This window comes from Lampris incognitus, chromosome 7 (assembly GCF_029633865.1).
Source record: "Lampris incognitus isolate fLamInc1 chromosome 7, fLamInc1.hap2, whole genome shotgun sequence".
In the NCBI taxonomy this organism is placed as follows: Eukaryota; Metazoa; Chordata; class Actinopteri; order Lampriformes; family Lampridae; genus Lampris; species Lampris incognitus.
The window spans coordinates 54,663,111-54,675,980 of NC_079217.1; the positions used below are offsets into that span (position 1 = coordinate 54,663,111).

At 44.5% G+C, this 12,870-nt stretch overlaps 1 protein-coding gene across 1 annotated transcript in view; it reads left to right on the forward strand.

Annotated features, from left to right (window-relative positions):
- pid1 (phosphotyrosine interaction domain containing 1) overlaps positions 1–12,870 on the forward strand; it is a 46,243-nt gene that overhangs the window by 11,786 nt on the left and 21,587 nt on the right. The window contains exon 2 of the mRNA XM_056283191.1: positions 9,131–9,277. Within this exon, the coding sequence (XP_056139166.1) occupies positions 9,131–9,277 (147 nt within the window). The remainder of the gene's footprint in view (positions 1–9,130; positions 9,278–12,870) is intronic.

Here is a 12,870-nt window from a genome sequence, read left to right on the forward strand (position 1 = left end):
GCTTGGTGGGAATGGCGTACCTGCTGGCCCCAATGAAGCTGAAAAAAGCATATAGAGGAATTAAAGAATCCTAATAGATCGAATAGCTGTCACTACAGAAATCCCAGCTGGAAAAGGTATCAAATTTGCCATTTTTAATATAAAAAATATATGGATTACAACTTAAAAGTTCTTATAGCCCATGTGGCTGTCCACTAATGGAGTGAGAATGATGTGCAACAGGTTTTAGCTGTATACGTGAAGGTTGCTCTTCCTGTTTTCTTAAAAAAAAGAGAGAGCTGGCAAAACAGAAAAGATGAGTTGATAACAATCAAAGACAGTCTGTGGCTAACACACCAGACAGACCTGCAATATCTCATTCAGGGATTCACATACCCTTATCATAGGGGATTGCTTATATGTGTTGGGGTTTGTGTATGCATGTATTTGAGTTTGTTTGAACACATCAATATTCTGGTGCCAGTTCAATGTTGTTAAAAGACCATAGCAAAGGGGCGTCTGGGTAGCATAGCAGTCTATTCTGTTGCCTACCAACACAGGGCTCGCCGGTTCGAATCCCCGTGTTACCTCCGGCTTGGTCGGGCGTCCCTACAGACACAATTGGTTGTGTCTGCGGGTGGGAAGCCGGATGTGGAGTAATTGGCCAAGTACAATTCGGGAGAAACCACTGCCCCCCCCCCCCCCCCCGAAAAAAGAAGAAGACCAAAGCAGCCTTATATTGTTGCTGCCTGTGTATTTAACATAATCTTCCTTCACATCAGCAATTAGTCTATGAACCCAGTGAGTTTCTGGCTAGTGTGTATAGCCACAGTGGTGAGTTTTTTCAGGATTTCACTCTTTTAACGCAACATATTTCTTCATTATGCTTTTGTTGGTTACGCCTTTCACATCCAGTTGTTTTGTGTTGTTGTCCTGATCACAACCATATCTTGTGTGCCTCTGCTGGAGCTTGCCATGCGATGACCTGGGAACCTCTCTCCTGTAGGAATGCTCCTTCAGGGGGCAGAGCGTTTAATTTACAATCTGTGACCTGTTAGATTCATCACTGCAAGGGGTTAGCACCAGAATATTTTGGATGCCCCAACTCCCATTTGTTCCGTTGGACATTTTTAGTGCAGTTTCCCTGCATTTAATTCCTTTATTTTTCAAAAGTTAATGGTATTTTTTCGCTCATCTGCCTTGTTACTTGGAGAAATATTTACAGACCAGTGGCTCTGTTCGAGGTTTTGCTGGTGATGAAGGATCAGAAACATGGTAAAAACACAGCAGGTCCTGTTGTTAAACAACACTGTCATGGATTGGCTGCTCATGGTGTCAGTACTGCCATTCGTGAATTTCTTTGCCATATGTAACAGGAAATGCTGATAGTGTACTGTGATTTGCTGCACAAAGAGACTAAGAGGTTAGCTAGTACTTGTCTGCCGACTACCAGCACCCACATAAAAGTTCAACTGTCGATGTTGTATGCGTACCAATGCGCGATTACTACTGTTTCAAACGATGTAATGGGTCTCTAGCTTTCCTTTAATTTGTGGAGCTCTTCGACACAGCTTACAATGCATGCTTCTCTTTTTTTTGTTTTGTTTTTTTGTCTATGAGTAACCAAAATATTTTCAACTCACAGCAGGGGATTGAATTGTCTCAACAGTCTTTTGTCATTTGATCAGAGGGTTGTAACCTTGGAAATCCTTCTTTCTTTACTGTTACTCCAATTTTCACCAGGGCGAACGCTTGTTTTGTCCTTCCTTACTGTTCCTTTGTGCTCACGCCAGAAGCATCATGAGCGCCTGTGCGACTGACATCACATTTGGTTCCACCTAATCACCTATCAAGTTTATAGCAGAGATGGTGCAGCAGTTGTTGCTGCCTCAGTGCGTTGTCGCTAATGTGCAAAAGGTTAACTAGTTCAAATCTACACTGGCATTGTGCTGCTCACTGCTTCCAAGGCGTTGGCTGTTCCTTGTCAAAAGCTTTCATAGAAAATGACAGTTTGCTGTTTTTGCTGTTCATGATACCTTGGGTGTTCCTCCACCCAAATATTAGTGTAGAGCATGGATTTCTCACTGTGTAACCAATTTCATAATGTGTAGCACCCGTCTAACCAGAGCATTTAACCCAAATATATACACTCCATTGTTTTGAAAAGGTCCCTCTAAATCCATCAAATTTAGAGTCCCAGGTCTTAAGTAGAAGTCAGCCGCTTCACCCAAGTGTGAAATGCACACCGACACTGACAAGGGAATCCTAAACAGTTCCTGTAAATGTGGTGTACCTTTCAGAAACACATGTCACATTAAAGTATGAAATCCATTCAAGATTGTTGGTGAATGGTCCAGATGTGTACCAGACAGCACAGGCCAGGGTATGGCTTTCAGGACTCAGGGACACTGGTCTTAGGTGCATGTCACTCAGAGCAAATCAGTTTTTGTACTGTCGTCCAGTTTTGATTTCATGTTCATATAAACTTATGATCTTGCTGAATTAATTTGGTCTCATGTTTAGGCAGCGAGCTCAAAATAGTATTGTCATTTTTTTAAATTAGGATTTTATGATACCAGAAAGTTTCATTTGACAGCTGCTTTTGTCTAGAATTCGATGTACTTATTTAACCTTTCTCCTCCTATTCCTGAAAACTGTACTTAGTCCACACTCCTCAATGGTAGCTGAAAAATTCCTCAGTGAACAATTATAGGTCAGAAATAAAATGAAAGCATAAAAAAGACTCATTAGGCTGGTGAGAAGACTTTAGGGATAGAGAAAAAATTAAACATTGTGCAAACAATATGAGTAGTCTTGATTTCTGGCATTCCCTTCAGTGGTCGCTTTAGCCCAGCTTGCTACTCCACGTTGGGGGTGAACGGGTGGGAGAAAAACCCCCATCCCACTCCTCTGCCTCCACCCTGTACCCCCTCTCTGCGCCAGGGCCAACCACAGGAATGTGAGCGGCTGTCAGGAAGCTGTAAAGTGCTGACGTAGAGGTCAGCAAGTGTTTACACACATGTGGCTTTACTTTCACAACTCCATCATCTTGCCTTTTTCCTCTTTTCTCCATCTCTTCCTGATTCCTTTATCCTCTCTCTTTCTTCCTCTTTACTGCCCCTTTCCTGTTCTCCTTTCACTAGAATGCCCCTGACAGTAAGTGTGCCTGTGATTGGTCCAAGGGTTGGCACCAGGTCAGGGTTGGGCCTGGTTTCTTTTTAAGTTGGAGCACAGTAAATTCATAGTATTTTATCAAAATGCAGATAGCAAATGCAAATAACAATTGCCACAATATGAATAGTTTAATAATCTGTGTGATGAGGGAACGACCATCCCTGAACTGAGGGTGGGGCCTTAAGAATACATCTGTCACCATTTTACAATGATGTGACTGCAACTATTCCCCAATCCTCTGTGAATAGTACACATGGCCATTGAAACTATAGTTAATGGTCAGGTCTATTTGCATATGAAACTGATCGTTAGTTTCGGTCATTATGCAACTGTGCTGTATATAACGGGGGGGGGGGGGGTGAATACCTGTAGTCAGCTGAGACTGACGAGGTCACTTATGCCCCTTTTCCACTGTATGGTACTGACTCAACTCGACTCTGCTCTATTTGAATCTACTCGCTTTACTTTTTGGGATTTCGTTTTCCACTGCAGATAGTATCCCCTCACAGCGAAGCCCCGCTGGTCGTTTGTGGGCGGGCGTGTTGACTAGTTTTTTTATTTATTTATGTTTAAATAAATATAAATAATTATACATATGTTTATAGCATTTTTTCTGAAACCGTCAATGGTGTTGTGAGTGCTCGACTAATGAGGAGCAGAATATCAACATGGATACAGGAAAAAATATTTTAATACATTGCAGTACAGGCCCGTTTGGTGCATCTCACACTCATCAGCTGCTAAATACATATATTTATATTTATTAATATTCATATTTTATTTTGTTTATTCATTTGGACACTCGAGTGAAGAGAGGAGCAGAGCTGTCAACTGATCACCACCTGGTGGTGAGTTGGATCAGATGGTGGGGAAGGCTGCCAGACAGACCTGGCAAACCCAAATGTGTAGTAAGAGTGAACTGGGAATGTCTGGCAGAGACACCTGTGTCCATGAGGTCTTCAACTCCCACCTCCGGAAGAAGTTCTTGTGTATCCCAAGGGAGGCTGGGGACATGTAGTCTGAGTGGGCCATGTTCAAAGCCCCTATTGTAGATGCGGCAGGCAGAAGCTGTGGTCATAAGGTCATCGGTGCCTTGTTGAAAACTCGGGGGTGGGAGGAGTTCGGAGAGGCTATGGAGGAGGACTTTCGGTTGGCCTCGGAAGTTCTGGCAAACCATCCGGTGACTTAGGAAGGGGATGCAGGGCTTGACTTAGGCTGTGTTCAGCCGGGGAGGGGAACTGTTGACCCGGACTAAGGATGTTGTCGAGCAGTGGAAAGAACATTTTGAGGAGCTCCTGAACCCAGCTAACATGTCCTCGGTGGTGGAGGTAGAGTCTGAAGACTTGGGGGAAGCCCCACCCATATCCCTGGCTGAGGTCTCTGAGGTAGTTAAAAAGCTCCTTGGTGGCAAGGCGCCGGGTGTGGATGAGATTCGCCCTGAGATGCTAAAGGCTCTGGACATTGTTGGGCTGTCTCGGTTGACACACCCCTTCTGTGTCATGGGGAGGTCGAGGACAGTACCTGTGGAGTGGCAGACTAGGGTGGTGGTCCCCATATTTAAAAAGGGGTAACGAGGGTGTGCTCCAATTATTGGGGCATCACATTGCTCAGCCTTCCCGGGAAAGTCTACTCTAGGGTGCTGGAAAGGAGGCTCCGACCAATTGTCGAACCTAGGATCCAGGAGGAACAATGCAGATTCTGTCCTGGCTGTGGAACAACGGACCAACTCTTTACCCTTGCAGAAGTGCTGAGGGGGACATGGGAATTTCACCAGCCAGTCTTACATGGGTTTTGTGGACTTGGAGAAGGCTTACGACTGTATGCCCCGGGGCACTCGGGGTACCGGGGCAGTTGCTACAAGCCATCTGGTCCAGTCAAACACGTTTTGGGTGGGTGTTGGACTCCGCCAAGGTTGTCCCTTGTCTCTGATTCTGTTTGTGATATTCATGGACAGGATCTCAAGGCACAGCCAAGGTTAGGAGTGGGTCCATTTTGGGAACCTCAAAATTGCATCGCTGCTCTTCATTGGCATCATGCTCATCTCTGGGTTGGGGATGAGTTGTTGCCTCAAGTGAAGGAGCTCAAGTATTTTGGGGTCTTGTTCACGAGTGAGGGTAGGATGGAGTGGGAGATTGACAGGTGGATTGGTGCAGCATCAGCAACAATGCAGACGTTGTACCGGACCGTTGTGGTGAAGAGGGAGCTGAGCTGGAAGGCAAAGCTCTAAATTTACCAGTCAATCTTTGTTCCAACCCACACCTATGGTCATGAGCTTTGAGTAGTGACCGAAAGGGTGAGATCATGGATACAAGCGGCTGAAATCAGTTTCTCCCATAAGGTGTCTGGGCTCGGCCTTAGAGATAGGGTGAGGAGCTCGGACATCTGGAGGGAGCTCGGAATAGAGCCGCTGCTCTATTCCGAGGAGCCAGTTGAGGTGGTTCGGGCATCTGATCAGGATATCTCCTGGGCACCTTCCTTTGGAGGTTTTCCGGGCACGGCCAACTGGGGGGAGACCCCGGGGTAGACCCAGAACTGTTGGAGGGACTACATGTCCGAATCTGGCCTGGGAACGCCTTGGGATCCCCCAGGAGGAGCTGGAGGGTGTTGCTGGGGAGAGAGATGACTGGAGTGCCCTACTTACTTGCTGCCACCGCGACCCTACCCCGGAGAAGCAGCTGGAGATGAATTAATTTATTTATTTATTTATTTATAGTGGTGTTTTCATGTCACCTTTTAGTATTGGCTCAGCTCAGTTGCAACCTCGACGGAGGTGGTACCAAAAAAAAGTACCTGGTACCAGGTACTATCCCTAATTTTTGCCCAATGGAAAATCAAAAAAAGCGAGTTGAGTTGAGTCGAGCTGGTACCATGCAGTGGAGAAGGGGCTTTAGATGTGTGATGAAATGTTTCTCCCACTAAACTGTGTGCCCAGATGAACTAAGTCACCTTTCTGTGAATATGAATAGTTGTTTACATATAACCTCGACTGTAATTAAACATGCTGTAAGTCATCATGTTTGACAAAGTTGCCATGTATCATGCTAGGAAATAAACTATATGTACAAAAGTATTGGGACACCTGGCCATTACACCTACAGGAGCATTTATGACATCCCGTTTTAAATCCATAGGCATTAATATGGAGTTGGTCCCCCCTTTGCAACTATAACAGCTTCTACTCTTCTTGGAAGGCTTTCTACAAGATTTTGGAGCGTGTCTGTGGGACACGCTGTAGCTCTGTGCGGGCTAGTCAAGCTCTTCCACACCAAACTCACCCAACCATGTCTGGACCTTGCTTTGTTCACTGGGGCACAATCATGCTGGAACAGAAAAGGGCCTTCCCCAAACTGTTCCCACAAAGTTGGAAGCATAGAATTGTCCAAAATGTCTTGGTATGCTGAAGCATTAAGATTTCCCTTCACTGGAAGGAACTAAGGGGCCTAGCCCAACCCCTGAAAAACAACCCCATACCATTATCTCTCTTCCACCAAACTGTACAGTTGGCACAATGCAGTCAGGCAGGTAATGTTTTCCTGGCATCCGCAAAACCCAGACTCGTCCATCAGACTGCCAGACAGAGAAGTGTGATTTGTCATGCCACAGAACACGTTTCCACCGCTCCACAGTCCAGTGGCAGTGTGCTTTACACCAAACCATCCGACGCTAGGCATTGTGCTTGGTGATGTAAGGCTTGCATGCAACTGCTCGGCCATGGAAACCCACTCCATGAAGCTCCCGGTGCACAGTTTTTGTGCTGATGTTATACCAGAAGAAGTTTGGAACTCTGCAGTTGAATTGAATCAACAGAGCACTGGCGACTTTTACACACTATGCGCCTCAGCACCCGTCGACCCCGCTGTGTGACTTTACGTGGTCTGCCACTTCATGGCTGAGTTGCTCTTGTTCCTAAACGCTTCCACCTTCCAATAATACCACTCACAGTTGACCGTGGAATATGCAGCAGGGAAGAAATTTCATGAACTGACTTATTGCAAAGGTGGCATCCTATGACAGTACCACACTTGAATTCACTAAACTCTTCAGAACGACCCATTCTTTCACAAATGTTTGTAAATGCAGACTGCATAGCTAGCTACTTGATTTTATACACCTGTGGCAATGGGTCTGAATGAAACACCTGAATTCACTGATTAAGAGGTGTGTCCCAATACTTTTGTACATATAGTGTACATAATTCAGGGAGTAACATTTATGCGATAGATGGTGTATTGACTGTGATGTAAAGTGATTATGTTAACAATCAGTTTCTTGGTGAAAATGTGAGCCTTCCAGGAAGATATATTTGGGTATCCTCAGGGCTGTAAGGAACAGCAGGTCATATGAAGGTCAACCATGCAAAAGTTAATTTTTTAAGAGGTTCAAGCCATCTGGAGATACTTAAGCAGTGCCAGGTACACAAGTAATGGATAAAAGTGGAATTTAAGACCCTCCAAAATCTTTTATTCTGATTTTGTTGAAATAATCACATGCCATTTTTATTCTTACTGAATTTTATTTAGTTGAAAAAGACCAACAAATAAGCAGGAAAAGAGGGAATGGCACCCAACAAAGGTCAGTAGCCAGACTCAGAACTTGCTGTCTGACATAATTTGTTCTCTAGTTTTTTCATTGATTCCATTGGCTTATCATGCTAAACAAATAAGTAGCTGGACAGCTTCTCCACGAAATTATGCCCAAATTAATAGAGGTGAAAAGTAAATGGAAATGTTAGAGATGAAATTCTATCAGGTGCAGCTGACATCGTAAGCATTATCTGGGTTTTTACTACCAATTAGCCAGTATCACTCATGGCCCTTGCTTATTTAACTATACTAACTAACTGGATTTCTAACTACATGTGATAAAATGTCCAAATTCCATTGGGTATTACATTTAACCAGTGTTTTATGAGCCTTCATAATACTCTGCAAGCTGCAGACATAAGGACTACCAGAAATACCAAAGGCCTTTTTATTTCTGCTGAAGTGGAGAAAGTTCTTATTTCGCTTTGTTGCTCAGGTTTTGTTTCGACCGTAAAGAGGAAACCCAGAAATTCCTCTAGGCGTGACTTGTCAAGCCAGAGTGAACATGTGGTTCTGTTCAGCCTCCTGATACCCCGGCTGTGGATTGTAGTGTGGGACCAGACGGACTCTCATCTCCTGTTTTGACGGAGGCTTCACACGCAGAGAGGGGAAGAACTCCCCCCATCTGCTCTCCACATTCAGATGCTGGATCAACCTTCCCTGTCTCAGTTACACTCTCCTTCCTCGGTCCTCACTAAAACTGCCACCATCTAGTTTACAAAAGTGCGCCACATGACTGTCCTACCACACTTCTTTGTTGCAGGGAAAGTTGGGGGCGGGGGGCTTGTGCATAAAGGGTCCATCTCATCTAAGGGCCATCTTATCTGCTGCTGCAACTATCCAGGTTCACTGTGGTCATTATTTAGGGGTAATATAAAATCTAACCTAATCTATGTTTATCTAGTATGATATAATGTAAAGTATAACTAGACTGTTTCACTGATGGTTCGATTTACGAAGCAGCTGGTGTCCTGCCACAAAATGAAGAGAAGCAAACATATCTAATTTCAACCATGGGTGTCATATCTTTTGCCTTACAGTTGCCTTAATGATAACTCCAAGGCCTTATCCTGCTGTCATCTCTCTTGCCATCTTAGCCGTCTCCCTTCTTTTTCTGCTAAGGCATCAAGCAATGTTTATGTGGACTTTGTTGACTGAGTCATCCAGGATGGTTAAAAACAAACACAATTTCTCTCTCTCTCTCTCTCTCTCTCTCTCTCTCTCTCTCTCTCTCTCTCTCTCTCTCTGTCTCTCTCTCTCTCTCTCTCTCTCTCTCTCTCTCTCTCTCTCTCTCTCTCTCTCTCTCTCTCTCTCTCTCTCTCTCTCTCTCTCTCTCTCTCTCTCTCTCTCTCTCTCTCTCTCTCTCTCTCTCCCCCTCCCTCCCTCTCCCCCAGCACTTCCAGACCATGCTGAAGACAAAGCTGAATGTGCTTACACTGAGGAAGGAGCCGCTGCCCACGGTGATCTTCCATGAGCCTGAGGCCATTGAGCTCTGCTCCACCAATCCACTAACAAAGGGCAGGACCCATGCTGGATATAAGGTAAGACCAATAACCCAATAACATTGTTGAAGTATCAACTTGGAACCCATTCATTCACCATGAGTATTCTAGTTTTCCATGTAGTTCTCCATTTTTTTGGGGGGGGGGGTTGTGTGAAACGGTTACTAGTTTCAAGATAAACCACTGTAAAATTCTCAGCGGTTACTACTACCGTTTCAAATCACCAAAAAGATGTTTGATTACTGCACTTTGAAAAACTCACAGTAAATACTGTCCTGCATCAACCAAAGTTAGCAACGGTCTCCCAGACACAGGGTTGCTTCTTCTTCTTATTTAGTGTTTATTGGCAGTTAGCAAACCAGCTTAGAGGAGCATTACCGCCACCAACCGGACTGGAGTGTGGAACCAGGCGCAGCATGCAACATGGGTTTGTTTTGTGTAAAGAAAAAAATAAAATAAAAAAAACATGGCGAAAGGTCATGACAGCGCTCCGGCAGAGATTTGTTTACATATGGTTGTATTGTTCTTACATGCTTTGTTTATAATGGTTGTGTTGCTTTTATATACACGTTTGATTTGCCTGTTCTTTTAAACTTGCACTTGGGAAACTTCATAAAAAAAATGTAAAAAGAATTGCTTCTTTAGCAAGCTAAATCACAGAGTTGGGCTGAACAACAAAGAAACCTCCCAACAGCGATGCATGAAACAGTGAAATTGCCCTTACAAGTTCTTCTGGTCAGGCATGACCAGTGCTGCGAAATCTATAAGACTAGATCTCATGCTAGATCTCATTACTTGAGCATAGAATGTGAAGGAATGTCTTTTTCATTGCTGTTTTCTTATCTGCATTGTGCACAAAGTGCAATTACCTCTCATGGCCACATGGTGCCATCTTTAATGTTACTCCACATTTTATATGGTTTTCATATGCTTACATAAGATATTCACTATGTTATTATCTCTGCCAGAAGGTAGCCTGGAGGATTATGCATTACGGTGTGCGTGTGTGTGTGTGTGTGTGTGTGTGTGTGTGTGTGTGTGATTCTGCAGCTAATCTCGCAAACTACTGGATGTATCAGCCTAAAAAATTTTTGTACACAGTTATGACTGTATGATGAAGAACCTATTGTGGTTGTGTGGTTAAAACCCTTCGAAAAATGTTTGTTCTCGCTATCACCGCTACTTCTCATTCACTCTCTAGCTCCCTCGACCAACGATGCTTTCCGCTCTGAGTCAACTGTGCGCATGTGCGACTCACATCTATGGTCAAGTCAGATCGGGCAATGACAGTGTCAGTCCCAAAACATTGTGTATTCGGGTAAGAGTCTTGAAAGTAAACGAGAAGCCAATCCTATTTCGCAAGCCAGCAAAATCATTCACTGCTGATCTCAGCACAGGAGAACTGGAGGAACACTGGATGAACCAAAAATAATTCGCCATATTCACCTCGCCACCATGCAGAAGTGCAATAGTCTCTATTGTTATAACTCTGCTACAAAAATACAATTTAAAGAGTAGGATTCATCTCAGTCTCAGCTGCAGATCATTTTGGTAGCTACAATAAAACATTTCCCATGGCTGAGCTATGTTTTCTTTCCGTTTTTTTGTGAATGAAAGTCAATCAGCAGAGCAGCCACTCGCCTTGATTCACTTTATAGTATCTATTGAAAACCACGATGGTTAAACACATTTGAAGTCTTTTAATAAGGGCTTTGAAATTATGATAGCCTGATCTCTCTCATTTCATGTCAGCCTTGCTCACTTTCATGCAAGGATCTGCCAAGGAGGCTGCACATCCACAGACTGACAGGCAAAACATGTTATTAGTAGTTAGAGTTTTTAGCTCGTGTGCTGCATATTAACAACTTTTTTCCCCATATTTCCCATTCAGTCACTTGTGTACTGCGCAAAAGTCTGGTAGTGGTAGAATAAACACTGGGTTTTCTGTGTGTGTGCATGTACAAAGAAGGGGAGATGTGCCCGATGAAGATCTGCACTCTACTGAGTGCACTCCTCTAGTTATTTTTTAAAAATTTATTTTGTTTTTTGTTGCTTTTCCTCTCTTTTTCTCCCCAATTGTACTTGGCCAATTACCCTTTTTTTTCCGAGCCGTCCCGGTTGCTGCTCCACCCCCTCTGCCGATCTTTGGAGGGCTGCAGACTACCACATGCCTCCTCCGATACATGTGGAGTCGCCAGCTGCTTCTTTTCACCTGACAGTGAGGAGTTTCACCAGCGGGACGTACCGCGTGGGAGGATCACGCTATTCCCCCGCCCCCCCCCCCCCCGCCCCCCCCAGAACAGGCGCCCCGATCGACCAGAGGAGGCACTAGTACAGCAACCAGGACACATACCCACATCCGGCTTCCCATCCGCAGACACAGCCAAATGTGTCTCTAGGGACACCGGACCTAGCCAGAGGTAACGCAGGGATTCGAACCGGCGACCCGAACCGGCTACGCTACCTGGACACCCCCTCTAGTTATTTTTATGCAAACAAAAGTGCATAGAGCTGCTGATTTTGTTGGCGGTTTTCACTATAAAACTTGGTGAAATGATTCCGGTGTTTGTATCAGTACTTTCTGAACAGTTCCAGCACATTTTAACAGTAGCGCAGTGATACTGAGAACCGAGGACTTCGGTCCGTATGATCGTGATATGAAATGTTCATACCGTTTCATCCCTACTGAAGGGTTGTTTTGTATTTGTTAACTAACCTGTAAATGCTGTTTGTTCAATAATTAAGCTGCGTTTGTGGGCACGTGTGTGTGTGTGTGTGTGTGCGTACATGTTTTGGCATGGTGATGTTTGTTTTTCTCCATTCCCTGGCTCTGCTAAGTGTCAGATGTAGAGTTTGATCCAATGAGCTTTTTGACTCGCTGCCTATTCTCTGTCCTCAAAACTAAAACAAACAGGCCCGCAGATTAAAATAGCACACTTGCACTGCCATTACCAACAGCACAGCCTGACAAATATTTGTTTTTGAGTGTGAACAGTGTGCACATCAAAACACCAACTGAGATGGCTTTGAGGCATGTGTACAGCCACTTTTGGTGTGTGTGTGTGTGTGTGTGTGTGTGTGTGTGTGTGTGTGTGTGTGTGTGTGTGTGTGTGTGTGTGTGTGTGTGTGTGTGTGTGTGTGTGCGCGCGCGCGCGCGCATTTACATGTATGAGCACTGGTTTTGGAAATTAATTGTGGTTTAAATGAACAGCGTTAACAAGCATATCTACAAAAGCACCTGAAGCCTATCCAACATCTCTACTAACAGAAACAAGGTTAAACATTTCAAACATGACGGATATATATTTTTATAATAATTGTGGGAAAAAAAAGGCTCCCTTTAAAATGACTGCCAAAAACTTCAGACAGGAGGCATAAATTGTTTGTTTCTGTTTTCACTCTGGGCGCACACACACACACACACACACACACATGCAGGCATGCAGGCAAACACAAGTCTACTGGCGTGTTGTTTTAATGACCATATTAACAAGCGCTCCGTGTCGGCCGGACAATGCGCGGCCAACACGGAGCCCAAGCCAACTGAGAGACGAGAAGGGCTGAGACCTCAGTAGCACTTCCCAAAAGCTCCAGCAGTCCACCTGTGAAAATGAAGTGAAACTCAATCGGGC